The sequence below is a fragment of the Macrosteles quadrilineatus genome, unplaced genomic scaffold, assembly GCF_028750875.1.
Source record: "Macrosteles quadrilineatus isolate MER2022 unplaced genomic scaffold, UCM_ALF_1.0 Scaffold_2__2_contigs__length_208266976, whole genome shotgun sequence".
Taxonomy (NCBI): domain Eukaryota; kingdom Metazoa; phylum Arthropoda; class Insecta; order Hemiptera; family Cicadellidae; genus Macrosteles; species Macrosteles quadrilineatus.
This window is the reverse complement of record NW_026542595.1, coordinates 36,229,371-36,249,785: the sequence shown is the minus strand read 5'-3', so window position 1 is coordinate 36,249,785 and position 20,415 is coordinate 36,229,371. Positions and strand designations below refer to the sequence as shown.

General features: G+C 33.4%; 1 protein-coding gene across 1 annotated transcript in view; it reads left to right on the top strand.

Annotated features, from left to right (window-relative positions):
* LOC128985852 (ATP-dependent RNA helicase SUV3 homolog, mitochondrial) overlaps nt 1–10,572 on the top strand; it is a 53,824-nt gene extending 43,252 nt beyond the window's left edge. Inside the window, exons 12-14 of the mRNA XM_054405795.1 lie at nt 4,695–4,891; nt 5,226–5,341; nt 10,462–10,572. Coding sequence (XP_054261770.1) covers nt 4,695–4,891; nt 5,226–5,341; nt 10,462–10,539 — 391 coding nt within the window. The 3' untranslated portion in view covers nt 10,540–10,572. The remainder of the gene's footprint in view (nt 1–4,694; nt 4,892–5,225; nt 5,342–10,461) is intronic.
* Nucleotides 10,573–20,415: the final 9,843 nt, after the last annotated feature.

Genomic DNA, 20,415 nt, shown 5'->3' with positions numbered 1-20,415 from the left:
AGAAGATGTTCACTTTTTCCCCTGACTGTGGAAGGTGTTCAAAATCTTCCTGTAACCGCAGAAGTCTTTAAAGATTTTTCCATTACTATGAAAGACATTCATAATTTTACCCTTTTTGCAAAAAATGTTCTTAATTTCACCATCATACGAGGGAGATGATGCATAGGGGTGTTAATTCCGGAGCTTTAATCCAATGCTGGGATTTAGCAATTTGTCTAGAAGCCAATCCCAGGATTTTATTATTTTTTTATCCATTTTAAATTTTTTTCCTGGTTGAGTCCTGTAATGTTTTTAACTGACCTTACAAATGTTAAACTGCACAATTTTCAACACGACGATAATTTTCTGGACCTTACCATATCAAAACATAATAGCAGCTTAAAATTCAAAATCTACCGAAAACCCACCTGCACCGATCAAACAATACATTCAGATTCACACCATCAATTATCACAAAAGTTAGCCGCATACCATTGTTTTGTAAATAGATTATTATCAATCCCAATGAGCAGGGTGGATTTCAATGAAGAAATAAACATTATCAACCACATTGCAGTTTCCAACAGATTCACAACCTCACTAATAAATAAATAAATAAATTTTGAAACACCAAAATAAAACTCAAAGAGTGAACCAAAATAAAAAGTTTTTATCAGCTGACTATAGTTCTTCTCTTGGCAATAAATTCAAATCCTTAAATGGGGAAGAATAATATAACAGCACAATTACTAGAAAAATACCGGTATGGATCATAAACATAAGCAAATGACGTTGGCCTGAATCCTATACTAATAGCATTGAACATATGTTTTGGCAGTTCCATTTAAACAATGTTTAATAATGTTTATTTTCGGGCCAAAAACGTCATTTGTTTTTATTTATGATCCATACCGGTATTTTTCTAGTATTCGTGTATAACAGTATCCTTTAGAACAAAAAACATTATGGGACCACTATTAAAAAAAAAGGCCAAATACAACTAAACACAAGTATAATAAAAGTGGTGTTTACAAAAACAATTGTAAAAACTTCCCGCTCTTTCTCGAAACGCTTTAAAGAGCACATACCAAAGAAGACCAGAACATCCAGTTTCATATCAGCATAATTACAGTAGTATTAATGAAAACAAGGAAATTTTACATACGTCACAAGATAAGTTTAAAATTAACACCCTGGAAGAATTCGAGATGTATAGAGCAGTCAAATCAGACAAGGATAATGTTCTAAACGACCAACTTTATTTTAATTCAAGCATCATATACAACACCGCAATAGAAATACTGGTGAGGGGAGGGGAGGGCAGAGACAATGGAACCGGCGAGTTATAAGAAAATGCGTGTGATACCTTACCAGCTGTGTATCCTACAGTTTAGATGTAATTTCCGCATTATCAATATAACTTCTCTTTCAATGTTCTAAATTATTTATTTATTTGAAAAATCACAAAAATCTTACAACATTTCATAAACAAAGCTTGCTGCAATAGCCAGGAAAAATTGGCTTGTCTGCAGCTCATAGAGATAAACTTGTTCTAGATAAAAATGAACTGAGGGGGCATAATGATAGCAAAACTATAATTATGTCAAAAAACTTGTCAGCCTGTCTTCTATATTGAATATTCATAGTAATTTGTATAGATTTTACTATGCATAAACCTATTAAAACCTAATAATTTTGAAAATTAGATAAATAAAAAAAAGTTATCTAAACCATCATGAAATAGGTTTTAAGTTTTATGTAAAATGGATGTAGTTGGATATTTTTTTTAATTTTATTTGTGTATGTTAGGAATTAAGTGTATTTTGTTTTTATTTTATTTTCAGGATTGTGTTTTAACATTTAGAGTGCCAACCAAACAGACGGTCGTAAACCATTGTTTAATTAAGTGTTTGATTATGTTACGTGAGGAATGTTTATCAAAAAATAAAGCACTTTATTCATTCATTCAAGTAAATTCTCCAATGTTAGGGTTTTATGGTTAGGCCTGGCCTGTTTTGTGAATGTTATCTTCTCCTCCCCCTGGAATTCATGTCACAAGATCCCTAACCGTGTACAATATTGTACATTGTATAATATAATATAATATATAATATAATATAATATAATTATTATATTTTTAATCAATACTTTCCAAAGCAACCTGATTTTTCCCCAAGACCTAAGAGCTAAGATTTTTTAACTTGAGGTAAAAAAATTAAAACCTAGGGTCTGTCACCCTTTTTCTCCATTTCCCAACAATCCTTTATCCTCCCCTTTCTAATAGAAAAATTATACCGTAGCACAACTAAAAGGAATAAAATAATAAGCAGTCCTGGTTGAAGTTTGTTTGCTACGCTTACTCACCTTTAGGTTGGAACTCATTCGCTGCGCTAACTCGCCTCCAGGTTAAAAAAGCGCACCGTATTATTAACCTGAACCAACAAACAGTACTCAAGTTAACTCAGTACTCAGTATTGGTTAATGAGGTTAGCACCATCGATGTATAATAACTCCCTGGATTGCGCTCTCAGGTTGAAGTAGGGCTCGAAAAACAGTCCGTCGCTACCTCGCTCTGTCCGCGAGGAGTGGGGATAAAGGCATGAGTCACCCTAGTGGCGAGCGTCGCGCCCGCTCTCGCCATGTATTGCTATTTAGTTTTGTGGAAATATTCCGAGGATAATTGATTGTAATGAACTTAAGGAGGTTTTATAAGCAGATATAATTAATCTACGTACTTGCTCACACTTTATAGACTATGTGTCAAAAGTAAATCTCATAAGATATGTAGTGGTGATATAGAAGAGTTAGATTTATTTATATTTGAACATTAACCAGAGCAAAGTATATCACAATAATTATTTGATCACATATGCATGAAATCATTTGCTTCGGTGAGGCCCAATTATTATTGAGAGACTTTGCATAATTTAAGAATATATATTTTGTTTATATTATAATATGTTTCTTTGTCATACTGATTAGCGTGTTTGAAAAACATATTATGCTGCTAAATAAAATGAGTGTATAATATTTAATGTCAATATCTCAAATATATTCGTTATTCTCACTGAAGTATAATAAAAACATATTTTCTTAGGTATTAAATACTACTGTCAAATCCAACATTTATTCTTTGATTCAAAGAATTTTGTTAACTATAGACTACCGGTAAGCATTAAAATGCACAAACATACGCCTGTAAATTAAGTTACCATTCTTCGTAATGTAATGACATATTTGATGTAATATAATGATAATTAAATGCTAGAAACTCAGTTTCTATATTCCGTAAACTGGTGCTGAGCCGGCCGAGCTCCTAGCGCCAATGCCGCGCCAAGCGATTTTATGCCTATTTTTAATCGCTTAAAAATGATACAAGCAGGCTCCGTATCAAAAAAAGCTTAAAATAAAAAATAAAATTCATACTTTGATCTAAAACTTTGCCGCAGGAATTTTTTTCCTGCCCAAAAAATAAAAAAGTTCCTCGCTTACTACATTTTTCATGTTTTTAGTGGTGTTAAAAAACAATCATCTGTTTTATTTTGCCTAAATAAATTATAAAAATATGTTAATGTAAAAACTAGCTACACAGTAATGAGCACTGGTTTTTCCAGAAAAATAATATATCAATTTGAAATTTTTATGTTAACAAATAAGTGTAGCAGAGCAGGTTGAGTGAATGTATGTTTGTGTAAAACAGAGAGGTTCAATCGGCCCGTCCGCCTCGGTATCCCGTCAATTCGATTGGCGGGCACGGACCGTTTTTCCACCACCTAGCGCGCTATCCAGTAGAGTTATTATACATCGATGGTTGGCACTCATTAATACAGTACAGTAGAGTCCCGCAAACTCGGCGTAATGTGGATTGGAAGGGTGCCAAGTTTGTGAAATGCCGGATTATTGGGAACTAGGGTTAAAAATAAGATCAATACAATTTTAAAGCTTTTTAACCGCCTTTTTTATATAAAAAGCCAGTATTAAGTGATCAGATATAGTACAACAAATCCTTGGTACAGAGTTGTGAATTATATGACTTGACCTGGCTTAAGTCAATGTTTAACTCGGACACAAAAAATCACTAATTATCTTAGCCAGGTGATGGCCGAGTTTTCCAGACTGCCGGGTTATCGAGTGCCGAGTTTGCGGGATTCTACTGTAATGGTTTTCAAACCGTATTATTTTTTGTGGTTTGAAAAGGAAGTTTGTTCGCTACGCTCACTCACCTTTTGGTTGCAAATTAGCTGTTGTTATAAATTAAAAAAAATAGTAGTGCTGCACCCTGTTGGTAAGCCTATTAACTTTTTAATGCTATTGAACATCACAGAATCAAATTGTTTAGTTGAACCAGCTGTTAAGATACTTTAATTCCATTTAAATATGAGTACTCATAAGGTTAACATGGTAAACTCCAGAGCCACCGAGGCGGAGCCCTTTTGAAGGATCTGCACCAAACTTCATACACACCATCCTTGAATAATGCTTAATAATGCCTGAAAGTTTCATTACAATCTGTCCAGCGGTTTTGTAGTCCACAAAGGACAAACAAACATACATTGGATTTTATATATATAGAAAAAATTATAGCCCAAACCAATGTCTCAGGCCAACTGGTGGCCTGGCTCGACACAACATTTCAAGAACCTGCAGACCTCTAATAAACATTCAATAACATTAGCTACCCAACCATTATTTCTAAAGTCTTGCCAACATTGCAGTTACCGTTTTATGGACCTGTTCCCTGACGCCAAGTTGGTTCGAGACATGCAGTCAGAGTTGGATGACGTAATACAACGAGGTGTGGTGCAACTGACCAAACTATTACGCAACAGTGAAACAGGAGTGTCTTCTGGCACAGGCACGGACACTCAGGAGCAATTCACAATGAAGCAGAACCAACAGGCATATCTCAGAGGTATATTCCATGATAGACTAAAGTTTGTTTCCCCTCAAATAATTATTCTCTCAAATTAAGGGATTAAAATAATTTTACTTAATTTCAATCAGTTGATTGGCTGTTCAAAAACTGTAGGTCTAAACCATATCAAAACACTAGAAATAACTGTTTGCAAATTTCTGTGACTGAAACTTCAAATGGTCTGATTTTTCCAATTTCACATAGCTGAGTCAAAGAACGAGTTGTCTTAAAGAATGATAATTTCAGAACAAAATTAAACTATTGGACATTTGTACTTGTAGCGTACCGTACAGTTATTGTGTGGTTTGTAATAATAGTTGAATGTTTGCAGGAGACAAGCAGAGTGGCAGTGAACCAGTTGGCCGAGGCAGACTGACTGAGCGACTCATAGCACAAGGACTGCTCACACCCAACATGCTGCAAGAGTTGAGGAGAGAGTGGCAGCAGGTACAGTACGACAGAACATACAATCTAACCATACATAACTAGTTGGGATCCTAGAAAATAAAATATTGGAGTAAGCCATCGCTGACGAAAAAATCAAATAGAGAAATAATATTCTTATGTCTACTTAAGCAATCGACGCACTAAATTTTCTCTAGAATGCAGTACAATTCTTTTTTTGGACTTAAGTCTGTTTATAAAGTGAATATTAGAAATGGGACCTCTTGTCGTTATGGCAAAATAACATTGAGCGACAAGAGGTACCTTTTCTCAGACCGTGCAGAGGCTAACAAAAGGATTTATTTCCACTGTTTACATCTTCAATTCTATATTTTAACCGATACTGTCCTGTTCTATATTAAATGAGGTATAACAATGGATAAAAATTGAATTTAAATATTTTTGACCCTAATTACTTATATCGGCTGTACTGAAAATTTTGCATCGCCGACAAAAGGTCCCTTTTCGCTTTCCACATTAAATAATTTATTTATTTTCACATAAAAAATACACAAAAATAAGATTCTCACAGTGCCCTCTCTAAAAACCAAGGAAATGCATTAAGAGAAATACAATTGGATTACCACAGAATGAGATTCCTTTCAGTCACATGGTTAATATCAGCACATGTCAATCTTTAGTCTTCTAGGCTTCATTCAGTTCTGACAGCAGACTATTTTTAAGCCAAAAGAATCAAATGGCCCAGACCTAGGTATAATTATTTAGATGGGCCAATACACATCTTGAGTGACATGATATAGCTGATTAAAGTTTTAAAAAATAGCAGTAATAAGCAGATAAATACAACTAAATACGAGTAAGATTATTTAAAATGAATATGATAAAAGACTGCTCATTATATATTTACAACAATGCTTGTGGCTGTAGTGTATCTATAAACAGTTGTATGATTTTTCATCCCGATTGTTCACTCCCTGCCAAAAACCCATATTTAAAATACATAAGTCAGAAATGGAAATTCAATAGCCATCACCAAACTATTATTGCCAATAAAATGTTAAATTGGTTTGAGACTGCACCATTGCTCTATTAATTGAGCGGAGCGAGCGGAGCGAGCGAAGCTCTTTGAGATCGGACCTTATGTAAACGGTCCGGAGTGTGGGAACTGTTTATGACGATTAGATTAAGGTATCTACAATCCTAAAATGCTATGGGAAGAGAGGGAAACAGGTCCGCGACGTAGGAAATGGTGAAGGAAGTAGTAAAGGTGAGTAGTTCGGAGTGTGGGAAATGTTTATGACGATTAGATTAAGGTATCTGTTATCCTAAAATGCTATGGGAAGGGAGGAAAACAGGCCCGTGGCGTAGGAAGTGGTAAAGGAAGTAGTCAAGGCGAGCAGTCCGGAGTGTGGGAACTGTTTATAAGGATTAGATTAAGGTATCTGCAATCTTAAAATGCAATGGGAAGAGAGGGAAACAGGTCCACGACGTAGGAAGAGGTGAAGGAAGTAGTAAATGCGAGCACTGTGGAGTCTGGGAACTGGAAACCAATTGTAACAGTTCGATTTCTGTATCTGAAATTGAAATACTGAAATGCTATGAGATGGGATGTCCAAGATATAGGAAATGGTTAAAGAATTAGTAAATGCTAGCAGTGCGGAGTGTGGGAAATGTTGTTGGCAATTAGATTAATGTATTTAAAATACTAAAATGCAATGGAAAGAGATGACAACATGTCCATGACGTAGGAAGTAGTAAAGTTTAGCATCGCAGAGTGTGGGAACCGTTTTTGGCAGTTAGATTAATGTATCTGTAATACTTAAATGCTATGAGAAGGGAAGGAAACAATGACGTAGGAAATGGTGAAGGAAGTAGTAAAGGCTGGCATCGCAGAGTGGGGGGTCTCCAGGTACTTAGTTTATAAACAGTAAAAGAGAGTATTCAAATTGAAAACTATAGAAACTGTATTTCCGAAGCAGGAATTCAGTATTTTCAAATATTATTAACGGTAGCCTATCCTAAATAAATACAGTGATTTGCTGGGCTTGCACACTAAAGTCCAGTTGCGACTACAATAAATAAATAATTACCTAGGATATTATAGAAGTCCACTTTAACTAAGGCGTGTAAATAATTGGTTAGGCTTGTACAGTTACGATTACGATGCGTAGGCCTAATGCCTAGACTGCTAGGCCTATACAGAAGTTCAGTTATAGCTATTTATTATAATTAAATATTTAACTAAACTTGTTAACTTGTGTTGTCCAATTTATAACTTATAAGTGTGGAAATAATTTTCTCTGTGCAGATATACAGACACAGTTACAATTTCACATGCCAATGTTGTAAATATATGTTCAGTATTTATGTCTGTTTGTTTAAATGTATATATTTTTTATTTGAAAGTCTGACACCATCAATCCCTTTTGGGTAAAAGATGAAGATAATAAGGTAATAATTACAAAAAGTAGAGCCTAGACCGCTTAGCCTGTACGGGAGTCCAGTTATAAAATAAGCGTGATATAATATTCCTATTTTTTTCCGTAATACTATAAGATGAATTATTACAGCTAACAGAACAGCATGTTGGCATTTTTATGTCAGGTTGAAAATTTAGTACAACCCAATAAATAGGCTTTACATCAACACAGTGCAGGTTCTCAAATTAAATTGCCATAGCCTAATATAAAAACGTCTTTTATAATAATTTGATTTTAATAATTTTGTTATACAGTATTTTACTTAATCATGCTGTAATTTAGCATGAGGAATAAATATATTCTTGTTTAATTCATCAATTCTCTATCCAGTGCCGTCTTTAAAATCTAATCTATTTATTGTGTACAGTAGGCCTATTTTGGCAACGGGGCGGAGCTAGCGCAAACGTCACCAATTCAATGCCACTAGCGTCGCGGCAACCACCATCTTTTCAGGGTATCATCAGCTCGTGAAATTAGCCGCGCCTTATTTCCTGTGGTGACCATTGACTATGGTATTGCTATATATAGTCACCTTCTTCTGTCATTCTGTTCGCTGAGCAAAGTTTACTAATTGGCTAAATGTTTTAGTTGGAGAAAATGTGAAGGAAGCCTATAGGCCTATTACATAAATGGATGCTAAACAAACATTAGGATATTGACAAAATAATACTTATCTTTATGCTACAGTATTACAAACACACAGTTTTACTATTACTCATATAAACAAGTAAAAATCAATGACCTAATAGAAACAGCTGACTGGATTCATATTTCCTTCAACTATTCCAACCAAACACGAGAATTCAATTGGATTGTTGCTATGGTGACGTCATCATGTATTCAATTTGAATCATGAAAACAAATTAAAGTTATTTGTTTATATCAAAGCTTGCTTACTCCGCTCAATTGGCGGACCTGAGGCCGCATGCCTAGTAAATAAAGGAAATCATAAAGAAACAGAAAACTATTTGCTCATAAAACTTGTATTGCTTACTTGTGGCGAAATGAGTGTTAGTTAAGATACCTGGGCCCAGTATATCTTCCGCCAATCACCGCTAAATCACACACATTTCCTGACGCTGCTGGAACTATATTCAAATGAACCTAACAACCTCGTCAATGTGCACAATAATAACCTCAACTGAATATCACAGCCAGCTTTTATGTTATCAATGCATCTAATTAATAAATAAACTAAATAAAGTGAATGGAGATTTAACTATATATAAATGGACTAATCTGATTCATTAGTAATATATCTACATGTGTACATCTACACGTACATGTGTAATAGTATGGATTGCACATGTACGATATTAGAACCCGCACATGAAGAAAGACTTCATTGCTACACTTGTCAATTCAACGTCTTAGCCAACTGAGCTACCATGCCACTGACACAAAGAGAGGAGTGCTACTGAAAGCATACGGTGACACTTGCTCTCGCTGGATAGATTTGACAAACTACAGTTATTCAAATAACAGGCAACACAAGTATCTCAGCACCAATGGGTTAGGTCAAGTCATAGAACATTTAGCTGATTGCAATGAGACTGTGATAGTGTAATGGATAAACTTGTTTGTTGTAGTTGAATTCAAGAGTTATATTGTTCAATATCGCATTGGGACTTTTCTAGTAAACTGATCATCTTTTTATCATGAAAATGTGATTACAATTAGAAAGAGATGATGAGCTAAAAGTACCAAATCGGAAAATTTAGCCGAGATTTTACGATTGCGATCACAGGGCACGTGTGCTAGGATCAAAAAGTAAAAAAATCACGCTTTTGCTGCGAGTGGGGATGACGACAATACCTGCATGGTGATGTTTATATGACCCCTGGGGGATGTCTAATATTTGGCCGCAATCACAGAAGACAATGATAATTATGTCTACTTGACTGTGGTACAGAATTTTGCTGTGATGATGATGCTTAAACAACCTCCTGAGATGTTAAGGATTTTACCGTAATCCCGGAAAACGATGATAACTATACGACTGTGGGAGATGTCCCGCGGTCATCTCCATAAGTTCTGTATTGCCAATGTATTATACATTACGTCCTTTTTAGAACGTAATGTAAACTGTGTAAGCTTGTACAATTTTGTAAAATTTGAGTGAAAACGTTAAAAAAAAAATTTTTGAAATACAAACTTCACTTCTACAAACCATCTGTCGGATCTGTCCATGTAATCAGTTCAGACTGTTTTGTAAAATCGTAATACTTTTGTAGGTTTTGTTCTCAGGTATGGCCCAAATTTCTACAAAATTGGCGATTTTATAACATTTGTGGTTCCTTATGACACATAAATACTTTATCTAGTGAATTGAACAAACCATGTTTTGGCATCTAGGGACCCTAATACCAAAAATGTTTTCCTAGATTAAGGTATATTGTGTGAATATTTTGATTATAACTACTTCCCCATAGTATCCATTTTCACAATTATATTATAGCACTCCATTCTTGTTTAGCTATCAAACAACTATTTTTTTAGATTGCAAAAAATTAAAATCGGCTGGTAACCCTTGTTTTCTTACTCTAATAACTCATAATGTGTCAGGATAGCAGCTATATATGATAGTGTATCACGATCAGTTAATTTCAAGCCTAAAACAATGTATGATGTTTTGTTTGAAAAAAAACATTTTCAATTTTTGTTGCTTTCCTAATGTTTCAGATTGGCCAAGACAAACAAATAATTGAAGAAGGGGAATCAAATACAAAAACCAAGAGAAAAAGAAAGCCAAAAACATAATTAAAATGAAATTAAAATTTATAAACAAAGTTATCCTAATCTTGTTTTTGTTACAAACCCCTAACTCTTTATTTGTTAGTTAACTGACACTGTATCACATTTTATCTTACACCTCCAAGCAATATTTAAGTGTTGAACAATTATTTATTACGAGGTGTTAGCCCGTCCTACGTACGGGAATTCAGTAGTCAGTTAAAACCGTGTACAAATCAGATCAGCTAGTTTACACATATAGGCTAAAGACAAAGTTTTTTGCAGTTTTAATGTGAAAAATCATCTTCTAAACAAATGTTGTGTGACCAAATATGTTTTTATTCCATCATAGGCCTATACGATATGCATTTTAAATCTGATAATTTTACAATAAAACAGCAATTCTGCAATTTTTACGATGTGAAAAGCGTTGAAGTGAGATTTGCAGCCGATTCGCACAGACGCACACTGATTATAAGTAGCCTACAGTAGAGAGAGTAATAGCTTGAGGAGTATGTTTTATCTATGGTAATAGTCAATTGAGAAGTGTATAGACCTAGTCAACGATACCACCTTCCATCGCATACCTGCCTCTTTCATAATTATTATCACCACAATACAACTACTACACACAATTGCCAGTAGGTCTGAATAGAAACGACCTAAAATAAAACGATAATATCCAATAAAATTCACAGTACACATAATTTAAGTTTGGTGTCCTAACATCAAAACTAATCGTCACACCTATCCTTTATATCAATTATTTCACTGCATTAGTTGCTAAATAAATAAGTGTAAACAAAGAAAAGTAAAAACAATAACAGTTTGTTTTGGAACAGCTGTTTGGTTCAAATAACATTCATTTGAAAAAAAGAACTGGTCACATGTAGCAGGAATATAAAAAGTAAACACGCTAGTAAAGCTAATGACGTAATTGTCAATGTTTATTATCCATGCCGTTATCAGTTCTATCATAGATAAAACATACTCCCCCAAGTGTTTGTTTAGTTTGTTGTGTTGTTTAGTCTATGGTTCTATCCTTGACAATTACCCACCCTCATTGAATAAATATACATCGTAATTTCCCATATTAGTTAATTTAAACTACAATATATTCATAATTGAAATAAAAGAATTATTTTCAAGTTTGGGGGCGCTGATATAGGCACCCCCAAACGTAACCACAACTGAACACGATTTCATAAAAGGATGGTTTGTCTAATTGCAGTATCCTAGGTCAATGTTGACGTTGTGTTCAATCTATGTCATCCATCTGTTTATCTTTGTATAAAACCCGGCTTAGGTTGTGGTGGTAATTTAAAATCGTGATTCCTGATTATTCTTGATCTTCTTTTTATGACATCAATATTTCCGGGCCTAATCCAAACAAAGTTAAAGCAGACAAACATTAATTGTAAACAAAATGCTACCATGAAGAATTAAAACATGTAAACATTGTTATTTTTCTAATCTTTCCTTGAAAAGTGGAGCAGTAAAATAATTTGCATTTATCCTTTTTTATTAAGACTCGTGTACAGAGCCTCGATTTGTACTGTGGTTTAATTAATTTTGGTCTAAACTATTTTAAACTGTGGTCTAATTATCTATATAAATAAAATTAGAGTTTTGTCTGTACTTTGCTCAGAATTATATACTTTTAGGTTATTTTTACGTTTTATACATTAAAGAAGCAGAAACGAGTCTTATCTCTATTTCTGTCTGTCTGTCTGTCTGTCTGTCTTTCCCTTTGTCTGTAACACTCAAGATAGCATTTTATGCAATCTTCTCCGTGAAAACCAGAGTACCTATCAAGATCCAAGTCATTTTAATGTATTCACTGGATTGGCGAGAGTGTCTTTAGTGATTTAAATATAGCCTCACTACTTTGTAAATAAAATTACGGACGTTCAAAAATGCAGTTTTGTGCGATTTTTGTCAAATTTTCTTTCAATTTTTATCACATAATCGTCTATGAAATAACGAACAGCTGTTCGGATCAAGATTATTTTTTCTAGCTGTCAATGATATGTTTACAAATGTTGTTTACAAATACCGCAACCATTTCGAATCGCGTTTTGAAAGCAAATCCCAACCAAGTGAGATTAAAAACGTTTTTCTTACATAACGGATTTAATCAATCGCAAGTGCAATAATATAGTCTAATAGTGTAACCGTAAATGAAATTAAATAACTAGACATCGTCCAAATCGGAACCAGAAATTCTTTGAGTATAAAATGTTTCTTGAGTTTTGACAACCAGAAAGAAGACCTTGAATCAGTGTTGTATAGGGCTGGACACTGAAATGATCGTCGCCAATAGCTTACAAAAAAGGTTTCCACTCATTGACGGCGCTTCAATGGCGGTTGTGTAAAGTGTAAAGTAAAAAATCACAACTGCAGTGGGTGATTGTAACAGAGGTTTAACAGAGGAAGTGCTAAACTCGCTTTTCCAATGTGTCACTTTCTGTTTCTACTCACCGTGTGATGCAATCGCTGGACCATACAGCCAATAGGCCCATAGCTCATATCTTGGGTACGTAAGCCTACATATTTATTCATAACAACCTTTTTGACGACGATCCTTGATACCGGTACTTTTCCATAGAATACATGGCCTACCTACTTAAGAAATATAATTACAAATGACCAAAACCCCAACATTGTGTGATTTTCGTCACATTTCCTTCTAATGTTAACAGATATACTAATCATTGTTTAGAGAATGCGTAATCTATTAAATAACAAAAAGTTGTTTGGGTAAGGTTGTTTTTTTTTTTCAAACTGACACCGATAAGTTTACGCTATAACTTTTTACGAGAAAATCCAAAAGCAAGAGATCAATATCCTCGGGACTAGATATTAATGTATTTAATTGGTCGGATGTACTATAGTTCTTAGGTAGGTTCTTACCCGGTATGCTAAGAAAATGATAACCTATTTGAGTAAAACATTTGTTGGGCAAACCATCATGAATTGTTTACGCCTTTATACTGTTTATGTATCAATAGTTTGTGGCCTTTTTTGGATTGTTGTGTGTATGTATGTTGGTAACGCATTAATGCCCTTATTTCTCAGTGTTTCACGGAATGGACAAGAGCACCTTTGATACTGAAAATGTCAACCGGAATAAAGTGTTAAATGGTGAGGTTGAGGTAGTACTTTAAATACGTTTAAGTTAACTGATGTGGAAAGTAACTTTCAATTATAGGCCTACTTTAGGGCTACGCTTCATGGATCTATAAAACATTTTTAGTTTAATCATTGGACATATGGACCATAACGATCCGGGTGACATTTAATTGCGAAGCATTTATTTTGGCTTGAACTGTCAGATACTGTATTTGCGAAGGTTTATATATAATAGTTTTGCCAGCATATCTGCGAATATGCAAACTAACTGCTGTTCTTAATCTGAATATAAGAAGGTTTCAACTGACTACTATAAGATCCCCGTGCGTATAACGGGCACACAGCTAGTCTCTACTAATCTTACTTATTTCCTATAATCAATGACAAAATAAGAGTAAATAAAATAACCTCATAGTTCCATAGTTTATATTTAACCAGCTGTTAGTTAAAACAAATTATATTGCTCTAAAACAAATCGAAGATTACAAAGATTGCTTGAAAAAATAATTTGAACATCCTAGTATTTTACTATGTATATTTAATTAATCTGTCATCCTCTTACAGAAGAATTGAACGTATCAATGATTAGCATTACACATAGTATAAATAAGTCAACCCTAAGTATGTCTTTACATTTTTATCCAAATGCTGAATTTGTGACACAAAAGCTGAATGTTTACAGCTGTTATGTAAAGCAAATTATTTTATGCCAAAAGCTAGTTTAGAATCTTAGCGTCGGCTGCTAGACTTTATAAAAATTAAAACCTAATTTCTAAAAAACTGGGACCCTAAACTAAAATTATGGCTTCGACATTCCCTAGTTCTCAAAATTATCTTTCTTTCAACACAAAAATCACGAAAATCCGTCGAGTGGTTGATTCAGAATCGTGAAATAAAAAAACACTGTTTCGTTTTAATATTATAGATTTACAATAAAATATAAAAAAATAAATAAATTACAGCATGAGCATATAATTTTTGAGTCCTAAAATTTGGATTGTAAGATAGATTGCCTTTTGGGAATGCAAGTGAATTGGTTTATGCGTTAAACAAATTTTAAAACTGGACTAAGGAACATCAACCATAAAATGCTCTTGCAGAAAAAGAGATAATATCACATTGAACATTCTACAAGTATGGCACAGGTATAATGATAACTGGAAAGAATCCTGGAACTATGAGAAATCTCATCTTGTGTTGTATAAACATCTCACAATGTGTGTCCATAACATGTTTGCACTGTACCTTAAATTAATTATGTTTTTTTTCTTATTAGAAAATAAAAATAGAAAATATTTTAACTGATTTGTATTATTTATTGTAGTGTTTTTTTTTTTACTTAACATTTGTTTTAAATAAGATGATTGTAATCACAAACAAAATTTAAAATACCCCCGCCGCAGCAAACCTGCAGACTAAGCGAATTTCAACTTGTCTGATTACATTTTTACTAAAACTAGTGTACATGTTGCTCGAAATCGAGCAATTGCACAGTACAGGAGTACAGGTGTACAGGAGTTATTTAAAAACAAATTTTGGTTGAAAACTTATAACAGTCATAATTTCCAATGATTTTAAAAGAGCAAAAGAGCCAACTAAAAGATTATAAACCAATGGAAATACTTACAATTTACATAACAGTCCTTTTCCATTTTAAAGGGTGAATTTTTAACAATCAAACTGCCCATGGACGGGAAAAGGTAAGCTTACAATTTAAGGTCAACGTAAAAAAGCTGTCAGCTTTTATTAAGTACCGTACCTAAGTTATTTAGCCAATTTGTAGACAATAAGGTGTAGGCTACTTTAAACTCTACAGGACAGAGTTAGGCAAAAACTGGCAGAAATCTGAAATGGTGTTATTTACCATAGGCTTAGTCATATGCCAAATCCTTAAAATAAAAATTTAATAACTAACTTATATCATTAAACACAAACCAACATCCAAAACTATACACATTTTTAATACAACTTCGATAATTTACACATTGACTGTTTACAATATATCTTTTTCTTCTCACTATTAATTTTTGCTTCGCAACGGGAAAAATTTGTTTCATAATTATTGAAATAGATTTATAATAATCTATCATAAAGTTCAAGATTAAATAAACCTACCACATAGTTGTTTTATTTTAGCGAATTTCCCATATAGGGAATAAGCTATTACCGTAGTACTCATGGTAAGACCTGGACCCGAGACCGATCTAATTTTTCATTTTGAGGTCCCTAGAGGCCAAAAACACCATCCGTTCAAATTCATATATATTTATATATATATATATATATATGTGTCCGTTAGCGCGATAACTCGAGCAAAAATGATCCGATTTTGATGAAATTTGGTACAAACGTGTAAACCTACATTTATTCGAACGAGTTCGCGATCCAGCATAATCGGACCATGGGAACGGGGGATTATGGGGGGTTTTATGGGGTAAAAATGGGTTTTTCCCATTTTTGAACCTAAAAACAAAAATTTTGCGATTTCTTTCTAAAACGTTTTGTAGAGCTTAAAAAAAGAAATAATTTAGTATATTGAAGCGCTGTTGTATGCCTAACGGTCACAGAGAAAATTCAAAAATAGTGTAATTAAAAATTCCCATGTTATTCTTATGGAGAAAATGAAAATTGTTGTAGTTTACTTGTTTATGGGTATATATTGATACAATTTGGCAAATTTATTTATTTCATCCTATACTATAGATGTATGGTCAAAAAACACTTTTTACCTTCCCCGTAGCAGCAAACTTAAGCACTTGTTAAATCTAATGTTATTTAAATAGGGAATAATATGTCTTATTTATGGAAATATCTATTTATCTATCTATCTATATATTAATAGGCAGGCATGTTTCTTTAAAACCTTTTTTCTCAGCTCGTGTGCATCGCAGGGAAAATCTACTTATACTGTTAGAAAGATATTTGCCTGTAGATGTGCAGAATCCCTTTATAAATTAAAATAGGCTAAAAAATAAGTACAAAAAACGATTTTGAAAACTTCAAAAAATTAACATGGACCAACTGGGTTGCCATGATGGTGACGAAATAACAACAAAATGTAAACAGAAAATCAAAACAAATGGAAGAAATCCCAATCACATGTTTTATTTACAGTGTGGGGAGAAAATAGAGTAGTCTGTACATTAATTATTTTTGGTCGAGTTTCGACCACAGGACGACCACTAGTACTTATTTAATACGCAAGCAGATTTTTTGTGACAATTACTCCTCCGAAACTACTGAACCAATTGACATGTTTTTGGTGTCATTGGAAAGAGCGTAACGTGAAGTTGTGCAGGAAACTTTCTTTTTAAGGAAATAATTAGAGAGTGAGGCCCTGGGGCCCTTTAAAGTTTCGTATTTATCCATAAGATTAACATGGGAAACAAAATTTGTTATGGAACTCCAGCTGTTGTCAGAAATAAAGAGTGAAATATTTATTGATGGTATCCTTGGTAACAAAGAACAAACCCACAAAATTTTAAAATGTAAACAAGCAGAACTAACTGTCAAACTAATTTTTATTTCACAATTCCACACAGCTGGTTCAAACATATTAAATACTGCATGATTATTAGAACAGGAACAGTAGGGATCATAAACATTAATAAAATATGTCACTCGCCCGAATCATTTTTGTCTATGCCCGAATGTAAACATTTAACATTGATTAAATTGATCTGTCGAACTATGTTAATGTCATTAGTATGGAATTCTTTCAGTTACATCATTTGTTGATCGAGTTTGTTTCAATATTTTTGAACTGCTGTAATAATATTTTACAGGAAATAATTGTTAGATAAATTCATGGATATAAGTAATAATTCAGATTCTTCAATCTTTGCTGTTATTAAAATTGTGTATCCGCAGGAAACCTTCAGACTAAGCGAATTTCCATTTACCTGGCTTAATTAATACAAAGATATTCCCTGAAAATGGTAATTTTTTTCCCTATTTAAATAACATTAAGTTAATTTTAATATGAGTACTTAGGTTTGCTGCTACAGGGAAGGTAGGTGTGTTTTTGTTGAAATGTCGATAGCTAAGTATGATTGTTATTGGTTTGCAAATCCTGTAATACTTTACAATTGCTCGAATTCGAGCAACATGTACACTAGTACTTATTTAATACGCAAGCAGGAATTTTGTGACAATTACTCCTCCGAAACTACTGAACCGATTGACATGTTTTTGGTGTCATTGGAAAGAGCGTAACGTGAAGTTGTGCAGGAAACTTTCTTTTTAGGGAAATAATTAGAGAGTGAGGCCCTGGGGCCCTTTATAGTTTCGTATTTCTCCATAAGATTAACATGGGAAACAAACATTGTTATGAAACTCCAGCTGTTGTCAGAAATTAAATATTAATAATTGGTCTCCATGGAAGCATGAGAAAATTCACAATGTTTACATTTGCTTTGACATTTAAATGTAAACAACCAGAACTGTCAATAATGCCTATTTCGCAATTTTAGACAGCTGATAAAAAAATAAAACAACTATGTGGTAGGTTTATTTAATCTTGAACTTTATGATAGATTATTATAAATCTATTTCAATAATTATGAAACAAATTTTTCCCGTTGCGAAGCAAAAATTAATAGTGAGAAGAAAAAGATATATTGTAAACAGTCAATGTGTAAATTATCGAAGTTGTATTAAAAATGTGTATAGTTTTGGATGTTGGCTTGTGTTTAATTATATAAGTTAGTTATTAAATTTTTATTTTAAGGATTTGGCATATGACTAAGCCTATGATAAATAACACCATTTCAGATTTCTGGCAGGTTTTGCCTAACTCTGTCCTGTAGAGTTTAAAGTAGCCTACACCTTATTGTCTACAAATTGGCTAAATAACTTAGGTACGGTACTTAATAAAAGCTGACAGCTTTTTTACGTTGACCTTAAATTGTAAGCTTACCTTTTCCCGTCCATGGGCAGTTTGATTGTTAAAAATTCACCCTTTAAAATGGAAAAGGACTGTTATGTAAATTGTAAGTATTTCCATTGGTTTATAATCTTTTAGTTGGCTCTTTTGCTCTTTTAAAATCATTGGAAATTATGACTGTTATAAGTTTTCAACCAAAATTTGTTTTTAAATAACTCCTGTACACCTGTACTCCTGTACTGTGCAATTGCTCGATTTCGAGCAACATGTACACTAGTTTTAGTAAAAATGTAATCAGACAAGTTGAAATTCGTTTAGTCTGCAGGTTTGCTGCGGCGGGGGTATTTGTATCAGCTGTCTAAAATTGCGAAATAGGCATTATTGACAGTTCTGGTTGTTTACATTTAAATGTCAAAGCAAATGTAAACATTGTGAATTTTCTCATGCTTCCATGGAGACCAATTATTAATATTTAATTTCTGACAACAGCTGGAGTTTCATAACAATGTTTGTTTCCCATGTTAATCTTATGGAGAAATACAAAACTTTAAAGGGCCCCAGGGCCTCACTCTCTAATTATTTCCCTAAAAAGAAAGTTTCCTGCACAACTTCACGTTACGCTCTTTCCAATGACACCAAAAACATGTCAATTGGTTCAGTAGTTTCGGAGGAGTAATTGTCACAAAAAATCTGCTTGCGTATTAAATAAGTACGAGAGGTCGTCCAGTGGTCGAAACTCGACCAAAATAATGTAATGTACTCACTTCTCTATTTTCACCCCACACTGTAAATAAAACATGTGATTGGAGTTTCTTCCATTTGTTTTGATTTCCTGTTTATATTTCGTTGTTATTTCGTCACCAGCATGGCAACGCATAAGATCCATGTTAATTTTTTCAAATCTTTAAACTCATTTTTTGTGCTTATCTTTGAGCCTATTTAAATTTCTAAAGGGATTCTGCACACCTACAGGAAAATAGCTTTCTAACGGTATGCGTAGATTTTCCCTACGATGCACACGAGCTGAGAAAAAAGGTTTTAAAGAAATATGCTTGCCTATTAATATATAGATAGATAGATAAATAGATATTTCCATAAATAAGACATATTATTCCCTATTTAAATAACATTAGATTTAACAAGTGCTTAGGTTTGCTGCTACGGGGAAGGTAAAAAGTGTTTTTTGACCATACATCAATAGTATAGGATGAAATAAATAAATTTGCCAAATTGTATCAATATATACCCATAAACAAGTAAACTACAACAATTTTCATTTTCTCCATAAGAATAACATGGGAATTTTTAATTACACTATTTTTGAATTTTCTCTGTGACCGTTAGGCATACAACAGCGCTTCAATATACTAAATTATTTATTTTTTTAAGCTCTACAAAACGTTTTAGAAAGAAATCGCAAAATTTTTTGTTTTTAGGTTCAAAAATGGGAAAAACCCATTTTTACCCCATAAAACCCCCCATAATCCCCCGTTCCGATGGTCCGATTATGCTGGATCGCGAACTCGTTTGAATAAATGTAGGTTTACACGTTTGTACCAAATTTCATCAAAATCGGATCATTTTTGCTTGAGTTATCGCGCTAACGGACACATATATATATATACATATATGAATTTGAACGGATGGTGTTTTTGGCCTCTAGGGACCTCAAAATGAAAAATTAGATCGGTCTCGGGTCCAGGTCTTACCATGAGTACTACGGTAATAGCTTATTCCCTATATGGGAAATTCGCTAAAATGAAAGCTTTAATATGAAGAAGGCTGAAATAAGAAATAACTATCCAAAGTTTGATTCACAAATTTAATAACTAATTAGTAATAAAATGTTAAGACATCTGATGAATGTCAAGTTTTAAAATCAAACA